Source organism: Pan troglodytes, chromosome 20 (assembly GCF_028858775.2).
Source record: "Pan troglodytes isolate AG18354 chromosome 20, NHGRI_mPanTro3-v2.0_pri, whole genome shotgun sequence".
Lineage (NCBI taxonomy): Eukaryota > Metazoa > Chordata > Mammalia > Primates > Hominidae > Pan > Pan troglodytes.
The window spans coordinates 18,655,639-18,678,225 of record NC_072418.2 but is presented as its reverse complement, the minus strand read 5'-3'; the positions used below and the strand labels follow the sequence as shown (position 1 = coordinate 18,678,225).

General features: G+C 53.6%; 1 protein-coding gene across 1 annotated transcript; it reads right to left on the bottom strand.

Moving 5' to 3' along the window:
• Nucleotides 1-7,293: 7,293 nt before the first annotated feature.
• On the bottom strand, nt 7,294-10,034 carry LOC100609279 (uncharacterized). The gene is given in 5 exon segments (XM_054673950.2): nt 7,294-7,807; nt 7,810-8,050; nt 8,919-9,071; nt 9,156-9,530; nt 9,978-10,034. Coding segments are annotated over 5 exon segments (1,248 nt in total). The 3' UTR covers nt 7,294-7,385.
• Between the last annotated feature and the right edge of the window lie 12,553 nt (nt 10,035-22,587).

Genomic DNA, 22,587 nt, shown 5'->3' with positions numbered 1-22,587 from the left:
GGCAGGAGGGTCCCTGGGCTGGGGGCTCCCTGCTTACTTCACTGATGAGGCACTGGAGGAATCAGCGTAAACGTGGAATTATGGGCACGCAGCTCATCTTTGTCCTAATGGGAGCATCAGAGGTCCTTGGGGCTCCCAGGCCTGCCCCCAAACCTCCCCATTCCAGGCCCCTCTGCAGACCCTTCCCTGAGGGACAGAGCACCAGGTGGTGGCTGGGGCACCCCTGACACCTGCCCCCTGCATGGACCCCCGGGACATACTTCCCTTAGCCCTGCTCAGCCCAAGCTCGGCCCGGGTTGAGTGCCTCTGCCTGCTCCAGGGCAGGAAAAGGAAACTCAGCTCCGAAGCCATGGAGAACTCCATGTCCCTGACTGGGACTCAGCCTCTTGCCAGCCCCACCAGGGGCTCCAGCCGCCCCTTTACCCCTGGCCCATGGGACCCAGGGCCTCTGGGAAGGAGCCAAGGGGACTGTCTGTTCACCAAGTGCCGCAGGATATTTGGGAATGACGTTCATAACACGTGCTGCTTGTGGGCTGGCACAATTTGGGCTAAAGAATCCTGAGAAGCCCCCGACCCATCTCGAAATGAGAGGCCCTCCCAACATGTGGAGCCGTCAGCTGGAAGGGCTCTGACAGGGTTCAGGTGGAGGGGAAATTGGACCCCTGCCTGTTTTCCGATGAAGAAGAGGGCTTCTCGGATCCAAACTCATTTCGTGACGAGAGCCACGTCCATCAGGCACTTCATCAACTTGTTCAAAATGTTTCCTGGGAGGACCGTCCTGGGACATCACCAAGCTCTGGGGGGCTTTGTGGCAAGTCTGGGAGGAGGGCGTCATTACTTGCTCTGTGAAATGGTAGTCAAGCTCAGGTTAGACCAGGGGTCTGGGCCTTGACCTCTTTCCATCTTACTTTGACACCTTTGAGACCCTTCTCCTCCTGCTTGGATGCCCAAGCCAGTAGTGAGCTTGAGTCCTAACTACTGCGTCTTGGTGGGTCGCAAATGCTGAAATTTTTTTTTTTTTTTTTTTTTGAGACAGAGTCTTGGTCTGTCACCCAGGCTGGAGTGCAATAGCATGATCTCGGCTCACTGCAACCTCCGCCTCCTGGGTTCAAGCGATTCTCTTGCCTCAGCCTCCTGAATAGCTGGGATTACAGCTGCGTGCCACCACGCCCGGTTAATTTTTGTATTTTTAGTAGAGATGGGGTTTCACCATGTTGGCCAGGCTGGCCTCGAACTCCTGACCTCAAGTGATCCACCCACCTTGGCCTCCCAAAGTGTTGGGATTACAGGCGTGAACCACCACGCCCGGCCTCCAGAAGCTTCTTAGAGGGGGAAAAAAGGTGCAGGAGGAAGGCCCAGGTAGTGAGGCTGTAGGGGCCCTGGCCGACTGCCCCAGAGGGTGACTCGGGAGGGGACCTGGTACTGGGGCCCACCTGGGGGTAGCAGGACTCAGCGCCTCCTCACCAGTAACCCCATGGAGACATGAAGGTGCCTGAGCGCCATGGCATCCTCCAGGGCCCAGGCCCGGAAGAACTGGTCCTGGATGAGCTCCCCCAGGCTGGACTGGGACAGCTTCATGAGACGCTCTAGGAGCAGGATGGGCATCAGGCTGGGAGGGGTCCCTGGGAGAGGTTGGTGTCCACACCCTGTTGCCACCATGGCCCCCTCCCACTGGGCAGTGCTGGGTCCTTTTCGGGCCACCCCTGGGGTCCAGCTGTGCACAGGAGGCCACGGCCAGGGGGAGGCCTGGGCAGGAAGGGGCTCACCACACTCCTGCCTTTCATCCGGGTCATGTCGAGGGTGGACTCTGTGTCTGAGAGGTCTCATGGTGTCCTGCCCCTCAGACTGGAGCAGAGGTTCATGGGGACAGGCTGAGGGTGCTGTCTGTCCCGCGTGTTCCCCTGGATAGCCTCGGGCACGCCAGGACTTGACTCTGCCAACTCTGGAGGTTTTGTGCCTTCGGTACATGCTAGCCATCCAGAACGTAGCTGCCTGGCAAGCCCAAAGAGAGTCTTTCGGAACAACAGGAGTGGGAGGACCTGGCCCTTCTTAGCTGGGGGCTGGTGGCTTGAGCAGGGCCCATTGGGGTTTCAGTGCCCTGGAGCACCAGGGACCCCTCCCCATGGGATGAGATCCCCCACCCCACTCCCCTGTGAGGCTGGATCAGAAGAGGTCCTGTAGTTCCTCATGGAGGAGACTCATTTCAGTGGGGATGTGGCTCCTGGAAGGAGAGGCTCCCCAAGGGCTTGGGGCTTCCCTGGGCTCTCCCAGGTTGAGTCCTGGCCCTGTCTGCCCATGAGGCTGGGCTGAGCCCTGGCCTCTGCTGTGGGATGTCCCCTCTGGGACATTGCCTGGCTTATGTGCCCTGCAGGGACACGCCTGTGCCTCCTGCCAGGTGGGGGTGAGCCAGGTCCTCCTCGGGAGCCAGATCTCAGGGCTGGGGGATCCGGGGAGTGTGGGGCAGGAGGGTCCCTGGGCTGGAGGGCTGGGGGATGCGGGGAGTGTGGGGCAGGAGGGTCCCTGGGCTGGAGGGCTGGGGGATGCGGGGAGTGTGGGGCAGGAGGGTCCCTGGGCTGGAGGGCTGGGGGATGCGGGGAGTGTGGGGCAGGAGGGTCCCTGGGCTGGAGGGCTGGGGGATGCGGGGAGTGTGGGGCAGGAGGGTCCCTGGGCTGGGGGCTCCCTGCTTACTTCACTGATGAGGCACTGGAGGAATCAGCGTAAACGTGGAATTATGGGCACGCAGCTCATCTTTGTCCTAATGGGAGCATCAGAGGTCCTTGGGGCTCCCAGGCCTGCCCCCAAACCTCCCCATTCCAGGCCCCTCTGCAGACCCTTCCCTGAGGGACAGAGCACCAGGTGGTGGCTGGGGCACCCCTGACACCTGCCCCCTGCATGGACCCCCGGGACATACTTCCCTTAGCCCTGCTCAGCCCAAGCTCGGCCCGGGTTGAGTGCCTCTGCCTGCTCCAGGGCAGGAAAAGGAAACTCAGCTCCGAAGCCATGGAGAACTCCATGTCCCTGACTGGGACTCAGCCTCTTGCCAGCCCCACCAGGGGCTCCAGCCGCCCCTTTACCCCTGGCCCATGGGACCCAGGGCCTCTGGGAAGGAGCCAAGGGGACTGTCTGTTCACCAAGTGCCGCAGGATATTTGGGAATGACGTTCATAACACGTGCTGCTTGTGGGCTGGCACAATTTGGGCTAAAGAATCCTGAGAAGCCCCCGACCCATCTCGAAATGAGAGGCCCTCCCAACATGTGGAGCCGTCAGCTGGAAGGGCTCTGACAGGGTTCAGGTGGAGGGGAAATTGGACCCCTGCCTGTTTTCCGATGAAGAAGAGGGCTTCTCGGATCCAAACTCATTTCGTGACGAGAGCCACGTCCATCAGGCACTTCATCAACTTGTTCAAAATGTTTCCTGGGAGGACCGTCCTGGGACATCACCAAGCTCTGGGGGGCTTTGTGGCAAGTCTGGGAGGAGGGCGTCATTACTTGCTCTGTGAAATGGTAGTCAAGCTCAGGTTAGACCAGGGGTCTGGGCCTTGACCTCTTTCCATCTTACTTTGACACCTTTGAGACCCTTCTCCTCCTGCTTGGATGCCCAAGCCAGTAGTGAGCTTGAGTCCTAACTACTGCCTCTTGGTGGGTCGCAAATGCTGAAATTTTTTTTTTTTTTTTTTTTTTTTTTTGAGACAGAGTCTTGGTCTGTCACCCAGGCTGGAGTGCAATAGCATAATCTCGGCTCACTGCAACCTCCGCCTCCTGGGTTCAAGCGATTCTCCTGCCTCAGCCTCCTGAATAGCTGGGATTACAGCTGCGTGCCACCACGCCCGGTTAATTTTTGTATTTTTAGTAGAGATGGGGTTTCACCATGTTGGCCAGGCTCGCCTCGAACTCCTGACCTCAGGTAACCCACCCGCCTTGGCCAATCAAAGTGCTGGGATTACAGGCATTAGCCACCGCGCCCAGCCGCAAATGCTGAATTTTAAAGAAGCAACGACACCCCCCACCCAAACACCTATGCCTGTGAATATGGGAATGTGGCCCGGGAATATCACTGCCTGGGAATACTCACAGGGTTAGATGTGGAATATGCCAACAGGGCCTGAAAGAAATCCTGCTGCTTAGGAAAGAGAGAAAAGATCGTTTTGCTTCAGGCAGATGCTGTTTCATTTTGTCTACAAGCCCCGATGACAAATCCAACTCAAAGTTGAGATGATCCGTCGAATAAGCAGTGACATTTTCAGGGCATCTGATTATTTTGGGAAATTTCTGGGTAAAATCTGCTTTCAGTGAAATGCAAATGTCTCAGGTGTGCAATCACTCTGGTTGATTATTTTTTTCCCCTTTTTGGCACAGGGTGAAAGCTCAGTCTTTGGGATATGCAGTTCCACGTTTCTGAACTAGTGTGCGGAGTCTCCCACCCACCACTCCAGCACCTCCCAGAGCAGCTCCTTCATCCTCCAAGTCCCCAAGGTGTCCCCTCTGCAGCTGATCTCTCCCGCTCCATCAGCCCCTGGCCATCCTGATCTGTTATCCATCCCTTTGGTTTGGCCTTTTCCAGAATGGCCCACGAGTTGGAATCCTACAGTGGTCGACTGTTAGGCATGGCTTCTCTCCCTTAGTGAAATGCATCTAAGATTCACCCACATTCCTACGGGGGTCAGGGGTTCGCTCCCTTTTCTCACTGAGTGGTCTTTTGTTCGAAAGGTGGATGCCCCCTTCCTCCCCTAATCCCACGTCAAAGGTTCTCTTGGTGGCCTCCGGCTGTGAGTGAGGATGAATCAAGCCATGAACACGGCACGCAGGTTTTACATGGACGTCAGTTTTCAAATCACTGGGGTCAGTCTCTGAGACTCTTCTGGGATGTGTGGCGTGAGTCCACGGAGCCTCATGGGCAGCTGCCCAACAGGCTTCCAAAGTGGCTGTGCCCTGTCCCACCCGGCAGGGACGAGGGTCCCCGGGCCCCACATCCTCCTGGTATTTGGTGTTGCCAGTGTTGCTTGGGAAGGCTCCTGAGCCCCCTCATCCTGCCACCCTCTTGTGGGTCCCTACCCCGGTCCCCAGAGTCACAGAGAGTGCTTTCCACCATTCCGCATGATTTTGTTTGCTGCTGTCCATCTCCTTGGGAGCCACCTGGATTCTGGCCCCACGTGTCCCAGCCAGGCGCAGGGCTTGGAGCCCAAGAGGCACTGAGTCCATGGGGCTGCATGCCCCCTGGGCCAGGAGAGCCCTTGGCCACTCTGTCACTCCTCCGGGGTGACCCCTGCCTCTGCTCTGGGGTAGCCCCCATCCCTCTGGATCACCCCATCTTCCCAGGGACCTTCCAACCCCCATATCTGGTGGAAGTTCCCAGGGGACCTCTTGCCCTTCTTCATGATCTGTAGGGCAGGGCCAAGAGGACGAAGCAGCCTCCAAACAGAAGACTAGTTGCCCTACACGGCCGTCATCCACAGTCCACGCTTCTGGAAGGAAGGAAGGAAGGAAGAAAGGAAGGAAGGAAGGAAGAAAGGAAGGAAGGCAGGCAGGCAGGCAGACAGGCAGGCTTCCTTCTGCAGAAAGCTCCTTCTTTGGCCTGTTTTCCAACAAGCCAAAGGGTCACCAGGAGGGTCGCTGGAGCCCAGCTCACCTGTGGTGCCAGCGTCACTGTCTGTGCCCAAGATGTGCATCTGATCCTCCATCTGGAGGCCTGGGATCCCAACACGGCCTAGCCTGTTTTTCTGGCTCTGGCTGAGTGTGGAAGTGTGGCATCTGATATTTTCCTAGGTTCTCAGCCTTCACTTTCTCGACATTCAGCAAGTGTGACCACACCTGGCCCCACAACTGCAGAGGGATTCCCTTGTAGAGCCCAGCAGACAGCTACGGACAGAGGAATGCTCCAGTGAGACACGGGGTGACCCTGGGGAGGACAGGAGCCTGAGGATTCTGGAAATCTCCAGCCTTTGGCCCCTCAGTTCCTTGGGAGAGGTGGGGTCTACCTAGGACTGGGTCTCCCCTCCCATGATTCAAAGAATGAAGGAGCGCTCAGCGTCATGAACTCTGATCTTTTTATTTTTATTTATTTATTTTTTTTGAGACTGAGTCTCACTCTGTCACCCAGGCTGGAATGCGATGGCACGATCTCGGCTCACTGCAACCTCTGCCTCCCGAGTTTAAGCGATTCTCCTGCCTCAGCCTCCTGAGTAACTGGGATTACAGGAGCCTGCTACCACACCCGGCTCATTTTTGTATTTTTAGTAGAGACGGGGTTTCACCATGTTGGCCAGGCTGGTCTCAAACTCCTGACCTCAGGTGATCCACGCGTCTTGGCCTCCCAAAGTGCTGGGATTTCAGGCGTGAGCCACCGCGCCCGGTCATGAACTCTGATCTTGACCTACTCCTTCCTTCGGGTCACCAGGGGGTGTCCCTACCCCTGAGCTAGGGCTGGCCCTGGCCCTGGCATCAGACTCTCTCCTGGCAAGATGAGGTTTGCAGGGAAGAACAGGAAAGCTGGTGTCCCAGTGTAGTGTCCACCCTCTGAGAGGCTGGGGGTGCCAGGACACAGCCGTGGGAGCCCATCACCCTGACTCTGTAGAAAGTGGTCACGGGGCCCTTCCCTCCCCATGTCACCTCCTTGCCGCTCCTATGTCTCTGGCAGTCGAGAAGCACCTGGAGCCATTTTTCTGTGTCTCTCATCTCCTGATGTCTTCTCTGTCAAATAAGATGAAGTTAGTGGAGCTGCCAGGATGCCCCTTGGATGCTGGGTCCTGGGCTCCAGGGCCCTGACAGGATCAAACTGGAAGGAGCCAGGAAAGGGCCGGCCCCAGGGAAAGGAGACCCTCTGACTGAATGAGCACAGGTGTCCTGGCCTCATGACTTGGAACATGCCATCCTCAGGCCACAGGCACCCCGGGCGTTGGTGGGGTCCCAACATTCAGGTGGGGTCTTGGCACAAGTGGGCAGTGACTGCTGAGCCACGACTGTGGTTCTCGGTTTAGGATTTGATCAAGCCACCATGGGGACAGAGTCTTGAGGTCAGGTCCCGCAGGCCCAGGGACAGCCTGTCGCTCCCACTCATCACCACCCAGGCCCACAGGCTGCTGACCACCCACTGGGTCCCCCTGTCCCTGGACCAACCACTCACGCAGCAGGGTCAGGCTCTTACCTTCACTTCCAGGGCACTGATGGGTGGCAGCTACGTCTCACTGTAAGGCAACCCAGGCAGAGCTGAGGACCTGTGCTGGGCTAGGAACTGTCCTCCTCCTCCCCTAGTGGGCCCCAGGAAAGAACCAGCCCTGTCCCCCACCCCCGCCCCAGGTCTCCATCCAGGGGACACACAGGGAAGGGAGGACCGGTGCTTCCCTGCCAGCTGGCGCCTGGGAGGGGCTGGGGCCTGGGAGAAGAGGGAACTAGGGCCCACCCAACAGGGGCTGCCTGGGGCTTGTGGAGGGTGAGGCTTGGGTTGCACAATGGGGGTGCCCCTCCTGGGCTAGGCAGCACACTCTGCAGGAGCTGAGAAAATCCAGGCCTGAGGCGGGATGGGTGTGGCCCAGGGTGGGTGGTCCGGCCCCAACAGCATTTCCCGAGGGAGTGACCACATCACTGGCCCGAGGCCTGCCCAGGGCACTGAGGGTGCGCCGGGGCCCTGTCCCACTTGATGCCCCCAAGGGCCCTCGTGGGGCCTGACCTTCCAGCATACACCTGCCTCTCCCTGCACCCCGGCTGCCGACCCTGCCTGTTCCTTGACTTTGCCCATCCTCTCTGGCCCAGAGACTGGACGGCCTGGCCCTTCTTCGACCCTCATCTGTCAGAACCCTTGAGAGAGGCCCTGGATCCATCCACACGCCCGCCTTGACCGCTCTCTCACTGGGCTGCTAAGTGCTGCCGGGGAGATGCCAGAGGTGACGAGGGTGAGCAAGGGCCCCGCAGGCAGCCGGGATGGCCCCACAGCCCCGTCTCCAGCCTCAGCTGACTCTCGGGGCTGTCGTCCATCCGTCGGTCCTTGCCCTCCTCTGAGCCACTGTGGCAGCCATGCACTGGGCCCCTGGTTGTTCCCCCACCGTCCTGCCTGCCCCTACTCGGCCTTCCTGCTCCTCCCTCTGCCTTTGTGCTGACGGATCCAGTGGGGAGCCAGGGTCTCCGGAGGGCCATGCAGAGCCCTGGGGACTGACTGAGGCCCCTCTGCTAAAGCCCCAGCGCATGTGTTGTTCACCCCAGGCCATCAGCTCCACCCTAGGCTGGCTCCATTCAGGTGCGTCCCAGAAGTGGCACCTCCCGTGGGATCATCCCCAACCAACCTCCCCCAGGCTCCTCCATCTCTCTGTCCTGTGACTCCTGAGGGGCAGGCTCCAGGCTGGGCTCCCCTTCCCAGGACCCAGGCTCCTTCTCAGCACCAAGGCAGGTTGCCTTCAGCTGCAAGTTCTGCTGCATCCCTGGCCTCACCCTGACATGCCCTGGCTGACACCCTGCCCGTCTTCCCCTCTGCCCTCCCAGGGGTATGGCCCTCACTGCCCCCCACGCCCCTCCCTGTAGGGTGGCTCAGCTGGGCCCCCTGAATCCTCAGAGACCTGCTGGACAACTGCCCACAGGCTGGGCCAGGCACCCCCTTGCCCTGTGGGCACAGCCTGCGGGTCTCACTGGGGCAGGGCCCAGGGTGACAGGGCCAGACCCTCAGGCTGTCCCCTACTCTCATGCTGCCTTTGAGACTGCACTGCTGAGAGCCTCTCCATCTCCACCTGCTCCCCCAAGATCCCTAGATGAGCCTTGCAGCTCTGGCCTGCTGCAGACCACCTGCAGGGTAGCCAGCTGGCATTCCTACCCTGGAAAGGAGGCTGGCCCAAGCTGGGAAGACGTGTCCTGCCTCAGAGAGGCTTTTCTAAAAACAGAACTCATCCTCTGAGGTGAGTTTGGTGATGGTCGGGCAGCAGGGACAGAGGACTCACTGCAGAATCTCGAGGCGATCGGTAACTTTGTAAGCTGTCCACATCCTTGGGCCCTATCGCGTCCCTGGGACCCAGAGGGGTCCAGAGTGAGGGGGCTGAGGTGAAGGGCTGTGGGGGCACAAAGGCATGGGCAACCCGCTCCCGCCCTGCTTCCTAAGGGAGCCCAGGATCCTCCCACCAGGGCACAGTGGGAGAGGCGAGGCCCCACCTCTCTCGAGGGAGCAGCCCGACCTGTACCTGTTCACACTGGGCAATGATGCCCCCTGCTCCTGTGCAAGTAGGGTAGCCACGTCTTCCTCCACGTCCATCCTGTGAGACAACATCGCCCAAAGGCAACGCTGCACCTGAGCGCTTCAGAGAACATCTGAACCGCTCCCGGGGGCTCTGAGACACCGCCGACCGGGTGAGCCCCATGCCACCACTGCCCTGGGTGAAAAAAGGGTCCAGACCCAGTGGCCCCATGCCTGCTGGGGTCTCTGGAGTCTCTGCACGTGACAGGGGGACCTGGACACAGAGGCCTGTTGTCCCCAGACGCCCAGAGACAGGCACACACAGGATGAACTGCGTCCACCTGCTGAGGGTGAGGGGCTCCTGATGCGCTATCCTGGGCACCTGGAGGCAGACTGGGGTCAGGGACCAGAGAGCTCCATATGCTCAGCCTCCCAGATCGCTCAGGGACCACCAAGAGGCCCACTTTCCTACAGGGAACAAGACACCTTGTGACTGCTCCATTTCACCCCCATCTCCACTCCTTCTGGCCAGAGAAGCCGCGTCAAGAATAATACCAGCCAAATGGGAGAGTGCTTGGTTTGGGCCAAAGCAGCCTCTGTGCTCACGGAGATGTCTCAGGTGGAGGGATGGTGGATCCCACAATTCTGAGCTGTCAATACAGGAAGGGGCCTCGTGTTTCCGGATCACCAAGAAAGAATGAGAGAACTCTGGGGACTTGGTTCTGGAGAACCCCAGAGGGACCCCTCCCATGAACAGTCAGGGCAAAGAAAGGGCGAGGCCTCTAGGGGACCAGGCAGAGAAAGGGCCACGTGGGGAAAAGCCCCAGACCTGGCGAACAGGAGGAATGATCGTTACCTTCTGGCCAGCCCTCTGGACCTCCGTCATTTTCCACAACTGCCCAAGGATAGAGGGCTCCCCACCCCACTCCCAGACGAGGGACCCCGTATGTCCAGTGGGTTCCACAGCGACCCCCACTGACTGCACCCGAAGTCTGGGTTGATGAGATCTCCCCCTGTGGGGACCCACCTTAGAGCACAGACTTGGACGGAGGACCACCCTCCACCCCACCCACAGGGGCTCCATCCTGGGGGCTCTTCTAGGGCGAGGCTCAGCTCCACTGGGGTCAGAAACCCCAGGCAGATGTGCAATCCAGAACACGGAGGTCACAGAGGTCAAGGCTTGAGTTCAGCATGGCACAGGCCAGGGCTGACAGCATGGCCCAGGGCCACGTCTGGGTCTCTGGGCCAGTTACTGCCCCTCTGACCTGAGGCGTCTCACCTATTCAGTGGGTACATTTGAGGATAGCACCCCTCCACCCCGCCGTGGAGTCGCCGTGAGGATGAAGGAGACGACTGTTTGCATGGTCAGCATAGAACGGGCACCTGGTGAGTGCTCATGGATGACCCTCCTCGGGTAGCTGCCACCCACCTGGTTGTGACTGTCCCCAGGTCAGCAGGGGGGAAGAGAGCAGGTCACGCTTTCCTGAGTCTGATCAGGCAGCGGTGCTGAGATGTGCTTCTCACCCAGAAAAGGGTCCTATCTGCACAACCACTTACAGCACCTCTGTGTCTCCAACTGCTCCATGACACAGAGGTAGGCTGGCGGCACTTGGCACAACGACAGCATGGGTTCACAGCTCCTATCACGACGGGGCCCTACCTGGCTCAGCAGGGCCCAGGGTCAGCATCCTCTGCCCGCTTAATGGTCAACATGTATGCGTGCAATTTGTCTGTGTATGTGAGGATGCATGTGTGTGGGTGAACACGTCTCTCCTCCAGCTGGGCCTGGCTGCTCCACTCAGGTGTGCACCTGGATCCCTGTCACTGTCACCCCCGGGCCTGTGGCCAGCATCAGAGCACCCATAGGTGCTCCCCAGCCTCTGCTCTTTCCATGCTGGGTGGTCCTGGGGATGCAGATGGGGCAGGGACATAGGGCAGAGGGCAGAGGGCAGAAGCCAGGCTTCCCCCTTGGGGTGACTCGCGTAGTGTGTAAAGTGCCAGGTCTGTGTGGCAGGGCTGGATTCAATGCAATGCACCCTCTCACCTCCTCCTCCCAGAAGCCCACTGGGGTGCTGTGACTCACCCCCCCACCCCATGGATGGAGGCAATCACGGAGGCTTCGAGGACAAACCCGTGGCCTGAGATCACCAAGGATCCCACTGGCCAGGCCTCCAGTGGTTAAGCCCCCACTGAACAGGTCCTAGCTGACCACCCCCACAATGACCAGGTCCCACTGACCAGATGTGGACTGACCAGGTCCTGCTGACTGGGCCCCACAGACCAGGCCCTGGCTCACCAGACACCACTGACAAAGGCCACAATAACAAGGCTGCAACTGACAAGGCCCTCACGGCCCTCACTGACTAGGCCTCAACTGATGGACCCCACCAAATAGATCTCACTAATCAGACCCCCGCTGACCAGGCCCTAACAACTGCTGGACCCCTGCTGGCCAGGCCCCAAATGCCGAACCCCACTCACCAGGCCCCAAATGCTGAACCCCACTGATCAGGCCCCAGAAGCTGAACCCCACTCACTGGGCCCCAAATGCTGGATCCCTGCTGACAGGCCCCAACTATGGGATCCCCACCAACCAGGCCCCAACTGCCAGACCCCTGCCAACCAGGCCCTGGATGCTGGACTCCACTGACCATGTCCCAACTACTGGACCCCCACTGACCAGGCCCTAACAACTGCTGGACTGCACTGATCAAGCCCAAACTGCCAGACCCCACTGACTGGGCCCCAACTCCTAGACCCCTCCTGACTGAGCCCCAACTGCCAGACTCTTGCCAACCAGGCGTCTTCTTATGAGACCCCTGCTGACCAGACCCCCACTGCTGGATCCCCGCTGTCTAGGCCCCAACTGCTGGGCCCCCGCTTACCAGGCCCCCACATCCACACCTCACTGACTAGGCCTCACTGCTCTGATCCCCGCCGATCAGGCCCCAAATGCCGGGCCCAGATGACCAGGCCTCAACTGCTGGACGCCCACCAACCAGGCCTCAGCTTCTGGACCCCTGTTGACCAGGCCCCAACTGCCAGACCCCAATGACCAGTCCCCAACTGCCAGAGCCCTGCTGACCAGGTTCCAACTGCTGGATCCCCTTTGACCAGGCCCCAACTGTTGGACCCCCGACAACCAGGTCCCAACTGCCGGATTCCGCCAACCAGGCCCCAACTGGTAGACCCCTGCTGACTAGGTCCCAACTGCGAGACCCATGCAGATGAAGGCCCAGCGTCCAGACCTCACTGCCTAGACCACACTGATCTGATCCTCACTGACCAGGCCCCAACCGCCAGACCCCACCTACCAGGTCCCAGCTGCTGCATCCCTGCCAAATAGCCCCCAGCTGCCGTATCCCCTCTGACCAGGCCCCAACTGCTGGACCCCCTCCAAACAGGCCCCAACTATAAGACCCCACTGACCAGGCCCCAACCGCCAGACCCTGCTGACCAGGCCCCAACCGCCAGACCCTGCTGACCAGGCCCCAACTGCCAGACCCCCATGGACGAGGCTGCAACTGCCAGATCTCTGCTCACCAGGCCCCAACTGTGGGACCCCTGCTGGCCAGACCCCAACTATGAGACCCTCGCCAAACAGGCCCCAACTACTGGACCCTTGCTGGCCCGGCCCCAACCCCCAGGGCCTAGTCAGTCAGTGAGACCTGACTAGGTCTCACTGATCAGATCCCCGCTGACCTTGCCCCAGCTGCAGACCCCTATTGACTGTGGGCGGAGGATTACCCAGGTGCCGAGGCGAGAGACTGAAGACACAAACTGTTTCAGTATAATAAAGAAAATAGTTAGAATAAGAATAGTCATAATACAAATTAGATATAGAGATGATCATGGACAATTATCAATCATTATTATAAACATTATTAATCATTAGCTTTTAATATTACTCTTTGTTGCGTTACTAACATAACCTAGGAATAACTGGCGGGTAGAGGGTCAGGTGCTGAAGGGACATTGTTAGAAGTGACCTAGAAGGCAAGAGGTGAGCCCTCTGTCAACGCCTGCATAAGGGCAGCTTGAGGGCTCCTTGGTCAAGCGGTAACGCCAGTGTCTGGGAAGGCGCCCGTTACTTAGCAGACCGCGAAAGGGAGTCTCCTTTCCTTGGAGGAGTCAGGGAACACTGCTCCACCAGCTTCTTGTGGAAGGCTGGATATTATCTAGGCCTGCCGCAGTCATCCAGAGGCCTAAACCCCTCCCTGTGGTGCTGTGTTCCAATGGTCACGCTCCTTGTCCACTTTCATGTTCCTCCCGTACTCCTGGTTCCTCTTTGAAATTTGTAGTAGATAGCGGTAGAAGGAATAGTGAAAGTCTTACAGTCTTTGATCTTTCTTATAAGTGCATAGAAGAAAACGCTGACGTATGCTGCCTTCTCTCTCTCTGCTTCGGCTACCTAAGAGGGAAGGGCCCCCTGTGCTGTGATCACGTGACTTGCTTCACCTTGTCAATCACTTACAAGATTCACCCTCCTGACCCTACGCCCCTTGTCTTGTATGCAATAAATATCAGTGTGCCCAGCTATTCAGGGCCACTACTGGTCTCCGCGTCTTGATGGTAGTGGTCCCTCGGGCCCAGCTGTTTTCTCTTTATCTCCTGGTCTTGTGTCTTTATTTCTTACGCTCTCTCGTCTCCGCACACGGGGAGAACACCCGCTAAGTCCCGTAGGGCTGGACCCTCCAATCAACCAGGTCCCAACTGCTGGACCCCACTGACCAGGCCCCAGGAACTGCCGGCCCCCTGCTGACCAGGCCCCACTGGTCCGATCCCCACTGAGCAGTCCCCTGCTGATCAAACCCCACTGACCAGATTTTCCATGACCTGACCCTCATCGAACGGATCCCATTAAGCCGACCACAATGACCATGTCCTCACTGACCAACACCCCCGTGAGTAGGCCCCCCCACCGACTAGGCTTCTGATGACCAGGCCCACACTGCCAGGGCCCCACTGACCAGACCACATGACATGGCCCCACAGACCAGGCCTGCAGTACCACAGCCCCACTGACCAGGCCCCACTGACCCAAACCACTGACTGGTCCCAACTGGCCAGGAGCTCAATGACAAGGTCACTGCCAACAGTGCCCCTTACAACCAGGCCTCCACTGACCAGGGCCCCACTGAGTAGGCCCCACTGGGGAGTCCTTCGGTGGCACCGCATTAGCTGACCACACCCCTGACAACCAGGCCTCTGCTGACATAGTCCCCACAGAACACATCCCCATTGACCAGGTCCCAAATTACCAAATCCCTTGGACCGGGATCTGCCGACTAGGCCACACTGACATGCTTCCAATGGTGAGACCTTCGCTGACTGAGCAGGACCACACCGCCAGGCCTCAGCTGACTAGACCACAATGACGAGGTTTCCACTGACCAGGTGCTAACCGCCCAACCCCTACTAACGAGGCTCTACTTTTCAGATCCCGCCGACCAGACCCCCAGTGACCAGGCCCCTACTGAACAAAATACCACTCCCTACACCCCCACTGACTAGGTTTTTTGTTGTTTGTTTGTTTTTGAGATGGAGGCTGCCTCTGTCACCCATGTTGGAGTACAGTGGTGTGATCTTGGCTCACTGCAACCTCCACTTCCTGATTAGGTTCAAGTGATTCTCCTGCCTCAGCCTCCCGAGTAGCTGGGACGATAGGCACATGCCACCACGCCTGGCTATTTTTTGTATTCTTAGTAGAGGCGGGGTTTCACCATGTTGGCCAGACTGGTGTCAAACTCCTGACCTCAGGTGATCTACCCACCTCAGCCTCCCAAAGTGCTGGAATTACAGGCATATTCCACCATAACTGGCTAATTTTTGCATTCTTAGTAGAGGTGGGGTTTCACCATGTTGGCCAGACTGGTGTCAAACTCCTGACCTCAGGTGATCTATCCTCCTCGGCCTCCCAAAGTGCTGGAATTACAGGCATGAGCCACCATGCCTGGCCCACCGACTAGATTTTTACAGATAAGGCCCATACTGAACAGACCCCAGTGATCAATTCCTCACTGAGCAAAACCCCACTGACTTAGATCCTGCTGACCAGGCTTCCCCCTCACTGACAAGACTCTGGCTGACCAGGTCACCACAGACAAGGCCCGCAATGACTATGTCCCATTGACTGGGCTTTTGATGACCAGGCCCCCATGGACCACAAAAGTGAATGACCAAGGCAAAGTCTCAAATCATCCAAGTTTATTGAGCCAGTGTGAGGACCCGCCAGGGAAAATGTGGGTCACAGAAGCACCTGTGGCTGTTATAGATATACGTGTTCCTGTAATAAATCAAGCAGCTGACCAACCATTACCTCTCCCTTCCTGCTCTTTCCACCTATTAAATACGAAGGGCTGTAGAAGCTCAGGGCCTTTGCTCACTAGAAGCGAGGAGCCCCCTGATCCTTCTTTCAAAACAGATCTTTTTGTCTTTGTCTTTATTTCTGCGTCCGTCCCCCTTCATTCACTCCCAAACTGACAGCGCTACTTCATGTAGTATGATTTTATTGTACTAAATTAGTCAAATATGTCTCTCATGGACTTCAGGAGATCTAATATAAAAAATAATGAGGTCACAAAGACTGAATTTAGAAGTTGATTTTGGAAAGTTAGTCAAATATCGAAAGTCTAAGACACTTAATATCACAAAATAGGATCATAGGTGATTGTCTAAAGTCATTCATTTAGCCAAAGTAGTAACTCAGACACTTCAAAAAAATGCAAAGACCTTAAATTTTTATTTTTGAGAGAGGAGACTTACTTTCCCAAATAATAAGCCCTAATAAAGGACAAGGTATGGGGCCAGTTTCTCAATCTTATAAACAAGCTTCAATCATCTTGACCATAAGATATAATTTATATAAGCCAGATGCTGGTCTTGCTTCAGTGTGCCTTTAACATTAATGTTTAATTTATAGAGAAACTCTGAACTAATTTCATCTCTCAAAATTGGCCCTTACAATCTTGCATGCTCACCTTTTCCATGATAGTCCCTGGGTCTGGAGGGGTTCAATAATAATAGTTTTAATTTCTGGCCTTGTGTCTCACGAACACAGTTTATTTTGATTGTAATCTTCTCTAGGGTCCAAAAATGAGGCTTTAACTGCTGTCAGTGTTTAAAATTTAGCAGGTCTTGGTGTCCTTTTTAGACCCAGGAGTCAAAGTCCTGTAACTTAAGAGCACAAGGACTTTAAAAGTAATGCAGAAAGTTACATTAATATAATAATCTTAATTTTTTACAATCTCAGTTTTCTTAGGCAAATCAATAATAACAATAACATAGGAATTATTTTGATAAGATGAAACATTTGCTTGTTACATCAGTTACCAAAAGGCAAAAAAAAAAAAAAAAAAAGACCTTTTGGCCGGGCGCGGTGGCTCACACCTGTAATCCCAGCACTTTGGGAGGCCAAGGTGGGCGGATCATGAGGTCAGGAGATCGAGACCATCCTGACTAACATGGTGAAACCCCGTCTCTACTAAAAATACAAAAAATTAGCGGGGTGAGATGGCGGGCGCCTGTAGTCCCAGCTACTCGAGAGGCTGAGACAGGATAATGGCGTGAACCTGGGAGGCAGAGCTTGCAGTGAGCTGAGATCACGCCACTGCACTCCAGCCTGGGCGACAGAGCAAGACTCCATCTCAAAAAAAAAAAAAAAAAAAAGACCGTCTGCAGTGTGATTGCTTTTCTCCATGGGGAGTCCATTTAGATAAGCTGCAAGTCAAATCTAATGAAAATTGTACTGATTTAGACACAGAGTGTGTCCTGAGTCATAAGTGAGTTTTTAATTTCATAGATGAATTTAAAGCCAAGAGCACAAGAATGTTATATTAGATGAAAACATTTCCTTTAGACTTTAAGATAAAACATTTCTGACATCAGGCCACATCAGTTAGAATGTGATGAAAAACAGTTACAGGGGCTGATGCAAAGTTGAAAGAGACAGTTACTATCTCAGAACTTCTTGAAGGGGAGAGAAAGCTGAAAACAGTGAGAGATGCAATAAAAGTTGAACTTTTGGGTTAAAAATTAACACTTTTTATAATTTTATTAAGAGTAAATCAATACTGTAAGAAAATTTTCTCGTTCTAACCAATTCTTTAGGGTTTTTTTTTTTTTTTTTTTTGAGAAACAGTCTCTGTTCCCCAGTCTAGAGTGCAGTGGTGCCAACTCAGCTCACTGCAACCTCTAACTCCTGGGCTCAAGTGATCCTCCTACCTCAGTCTCCTGAGTAGCTGGGACTACAGGTGTGCACCACCAAGCTTGGCTAATTTTTGTATTTTTTGTAGAGACAGGATTTTGCCACTTTGCCCAGGTTGGTGTGTTAGTGCATTTTTTTTATTTTTTTATTTTTGAGACGGGTCTCGCTGTGTCGCCCGGATTGGAGTGCAGGGGTGCGATCTTGGCTCACTGAAACCTCCGTCTCCCAGGTTCAAGTGATTCTCCAGCTTCAGCCTCCAGAGTAGCTGGGATTACAGGTGCCCACTACCATGCCCAGCTAATTTTTAAAAATATTTTTAGTAGAGGTGGGTTTTGCCATGTTAGCCAGACTGGTCTTGAACTCCTGACCTCAGATGATCTGCCTGCCTTGGCCTCCCAAAGTGTTGGGATTAGTGGCGTAAGCCACTGCACTTGGCCAAGATAATTCTCTTCTGGGCTGCATTTATAGCTTGATAACCCTCACGCCAAATCTTGACATCTTATGATATTTAGCAGAGATAAATATAAAACTGCTTGACCAATACATCTAAACAATAACTTATGTTGACAATTCTGAAGACATTTCTAATTTTATTTTACCAGTAATTTTAAATCCAGCTTATTTATTAAAGATTTACTTAAGTCACATGAACTGGAAAAGTATTTGGGTTTATTTACTTAATTTATAGGTATTCTTTTATTTTAAAGCCAAATTGGTATCTTGTGGCCACAATAGCAAAACACGTGTAAATACACATAAACACATCTAAACATGAGTGCGTGTGTGTGCACACACACACGTACACAAATAAAGATATTATAGACTGGGCGCAGCGGCTCATGCCTGTAATCCCAACATTCTGGGAGGCTGAGGGAGGCGGATCACTTGAGGTCAGGAGTTTGCGACGAGCCTGGCCAACATGGTGAAACCCCATCTCTACTAAAAATACAAAAAAAAAAAAAATTAGCTGGGCTTGGTGGTGGGCGCCTGTAATCCCACCTACCCAGGAGGCTGAGGCAAGAGAATCGCTTGAACCTGGGAGGCAGAGGTTGCAGTGAGCCGAGATCGCGCCATTGCACTCCAGCCTGGGCGATAGAGTGAGACGCAAAAAAAAAAAAAAAAAAAAAAAAAAAAGATCATATAGCTTTTACTTTAGAACTCTAGCCATTAATATCAAATAGAAACTTACCACTTCACACACACACGCAAATGGTTAGATACAGTGGTTTTAATCTCAATGCCAGTAGAAAGGTCCTTTAAATTAGAAAAAATTGTATTTTCTTAAGCAAAAAAGACATCGTCATGTTTTTTATAAACGTCACCAAAAACACATCTTACTCTCCTACTATTCTAACTCTTAGAACCCTAATTCCCAGCGAAAACCCTAGGATTACTTAACATAACGTGATTTTAAGATTTTAAATTCCTCAAAATAATTTTGAGACTAAATTTACCAAGTTAATCTTACCAAAGATTACTAAAGTCGTGTGAACTGGAAAGCCTCTGAGCTAGCTTTTACTAGTCTGATAAACATTTACTTTTCTATTTTTTTTTTTTTTTGAGACAAGGTCTCACCTTGTCACCTAAGCTGGAGTGCAATGGTGTGATCATGGCTTACTGCAGCCTTGACCATCTGAGTTCAAGCCATCTTCCCACTTTGGCCTCCCAAAATGCTGAGATTACAAGTATGAGCCACCATGCTCAGCCAGCTTTTCTTCTTTTTTTTTTTGTAGAGACAGAGTCTTGCCATGTTGCCCAGGCTCGTCTCAAACTCCTGGGCTCCAGCGATCCTTCTGCCTCAGCCTCTCAAAGTGCCGGGATTACAGGCGTGAGCAACCATGTACAGCCAACTTTTTTTTTCTTGTTTACTTTAAAATTTTTATTATTTATTTATTCTTAACCCAGCCTTGCTTAAAGAACCAACTTTGTTTTTTTTTTTTTTTTTTTTTGAGATGGAGTCTCACTCTGTCACCCAGGCTGGAGTGCAGTGGTGCGATCTCGGCTCACTGCAACTTCTGCCTCCCGGGGTCAAGTGACTCTCCTGCCTCTGCCTCCCGAGTAGCTGGGATGACAGGCACGCACCACCATGCCCAGCTAATTTTTGTATTTTTAGTAGAGACAGGGTTTCACCATGTTGGCCAGGATGCTCTCGATTTCTTGACCTCGTGATCCACCCGCTTGGCCTCCCAAGTGCTGGGATTACAGGCATGAGCCACCGCACCCGGCTTGAACCAACCTTTCTTTAAACCAACTAATGAGAGCTCTTTTATATGATTGATGGTGAAATCGTATTTCCACATGACACATATTAACATATAGACATAAGAGATCCAAACAGAAGTAGATCTTATAGTATATTTCCTGAGTGCCTCAATGAAATAGCCCTGAAATAGAATGGGATTTTCAACTTTCTCCTAAGTTACTTCTCCCATCTTTTCATAAAAAACTGGCTTAACTACACACTTTTTCCTACCATGTATTAAACAAATTAGCATATGGTTTCTGTGTTTGAGATCTTGAGATTTTCTCTGATAATCCTACTGGGGTCTAGATCTGGGACCACATCCCCTCCCACATGATAAATGGCATGGCCTGGTATATTATCAGGGTTCTCTAGAGGGACAGAACTAATAGGATAGATGTATATATAAAGAGGAATTTAGCCCGGCATGGTGGCTCATGCCTGTAATCCCAGCACTTTGGGAGGCCAAAGCAGGCGGATCACTTGAGGTCAGGAGTTGGAGACCAGCCTGGCCAACATGGCGAAATCCCATCTCTAATAAAAATACAAAAATTAGCTGGGTGTGGTGGTGCACACCTGTAATCCCAGCTACTTGGGAGACTGAGGCAGGAGAATCACTTGAACCCGGGAGGCAGAGGCTGCAGTGAGCTGAGATCGCGCTCCTGCACTCCAGCCTGGGTGACAGAGCTAGACTCCATCTCAAAAACAAAAAAGTGAAACAACAAATCTAATTATACAACCATTATAATGTAAAAAACCATGCCTAGGTCAAATCTGTTGGTTTGCCAACTTGAATTGAACCCAAACGTATTGCAATAGTAAATGATTTTTTTCTTTTTCAACTTACCCAATAATTTGAACTTATTCCAATTGCCTGAAAGACATCCTAGTGGCAAGTTCCTTGGGATGCTTGGTGATGTCCTTATGTTTAGTAAAGATCACTACAAGGGGTTTCAGTTAGCCTAAGTTTAGCAAATGCCTTTTCCCTTTTCCCTTTTACTTCTTTTCTTTTTTTTTTTTTGAGACACGGTCTTACTCTGTCCCCCAGGCTGGAGTGCAGTGGCTTGATCTCAGCTCACTGCAACCTCTGCCTCCCTGGCTCAAGCAATTCTCCTGCCTCAGCCTCCCAAGTAGCTGGGACTACCAGCGTGCGCCATCGTACCTGGCTAATTTTTGTACTTTTTGTAGAGACAGGGTCTCACTATGTTGCCCAGGCTGGTCTCGAACTCCTGGGCTCAAGTGATCCACCCGCCTTGGCCTCCCCAAGTGTTGGGATTACAGGTGTGAGCCACCATACCCAGCCCACTTATCCCATTTAGTTTCCCACTTTATATAGATAGCAAAATGTTACAAAAGTGGATTATGAGCTTCAAATGGGCAGTTGGATGTTAAGCCTAAATTCCACAGAAAACGAGCATTACCCAGAGAGGGGGGCCAACCAAATAGTGACTGTGTAAGCGAGGAAGGGAAGGGTAAACTTTGCACAAAGGGAGACCTTACGGTCCTTGACTTGCCAGAGAACTTATGTAGTAGTGAAGATGCCAAAAAAAAAAAAAAAATTCATATGGCCACTTGTCTATTGCTGTAGGTGGCTGTCTGTCAGGCCAGGGGCCTGGGAACTCCCAATTCCTTTGACCAAGAGGGGCTCGAGCAAGGCAATTGGTAAGACAGTACACAGGAAAAGGCTAGCAACTGGCTATTAGGAAAATCGTGCTTCTTTTTTTTTTTTTTTTTTTTTTTGAGACAGCGTCTCGCTCTGTCCCCCAGGCTGGAGTGCAGTGGCGTAATCTTGACTCATTGCAACCTCCGCCTCCCGGGTTTAAGCGATCCTCATGCCTCAGCCTCCCAAATAGCTGGGATTACAGGCGCCTGCCACCACGCCTGGCTAAATTTTGTATTTTTGGTAGAGATGGGGTTTCACTATGTTGGCCAGGCTGGTCTTGAACGCCTGACCTCAAGCAATCTACCCATCTTGGCCTCGCAAAGTGCTGGGATTACAGGAGAGAGTCACTGTGCTTGGCCAGGAAGATGGTACTAACTTTAGGGCAGAAAAAGACACGACAAATGTTCCCTTAGACGGAGGGCTATAATCCATAATCCTACAGGGAATGTCAATGTTGAAAACCCCAGAGCATTCAGGATCCAGGGGGTGGCCAAAATAACAAAGCTGAAAACTTAGAAGTGCCCAAGTTTCAGTCAACAAGCGTCCCCTCACCAATGCCAAAAACCCTGGGGCACCCCAGGGGTGGCCAACAGTGAACCCAAGTTGGGGACACAGAACAACTCTGGTTCCGACGTCCCAGAGTCAACACAACGGAGGACCTCTCACAACCAAGTGTCCCGCAGTAATCAATTGCCCACGGAGAGTTAACAGAAAGTTAAAAGCAAATGTAACACTGCACGCATTTTAGGGCTGAAAATAAAATGACTGGTGGAGACATAAAATGGAGTCAGAAGGGAAAGGACTGAGGGAAGGGGTGACAAGGACGTGCTTTGGGGCACTCATATAACGAGGGACTACTAACAGATCACCTGGCCAAAGGCTCTTATGTTATCCTCTAGTTCTCCCAAGACTGTGGGGGTGAGGGCAGAAGGGACATCCCTCATCCACCAGAGGAGAAATGGTATTGACTGCTCTGCCTGGGACCTGGGTGAATGAATATCTTTTTTTTTTTTTTTTTTCTTGAGATGGAGTTTCGCTCTTGCCGCCCAGGATGGAGTGCAGTGGTACAATCTCGGCTCACTGTAACCTCCGCCTCCCGGGATCAAGCAATTCTCCTGCCTCAGCCTCCTGAGTAGCTGGGATTATAGGCACCCACCACCACAACCAGCTAATTTTTCTATTTTTAGTAGAGACGGGGTTTCACCATGTTGGCCAGACTGGTCTCAAACTCCTGACCTCTGGTGATCCACCCGCCTTGGCCTTCCAAAGTGCTGGGATTACAGGCGTGAGCCAAAGTGCCTGGCCAGGGTGAATGGATATCTCTGCAG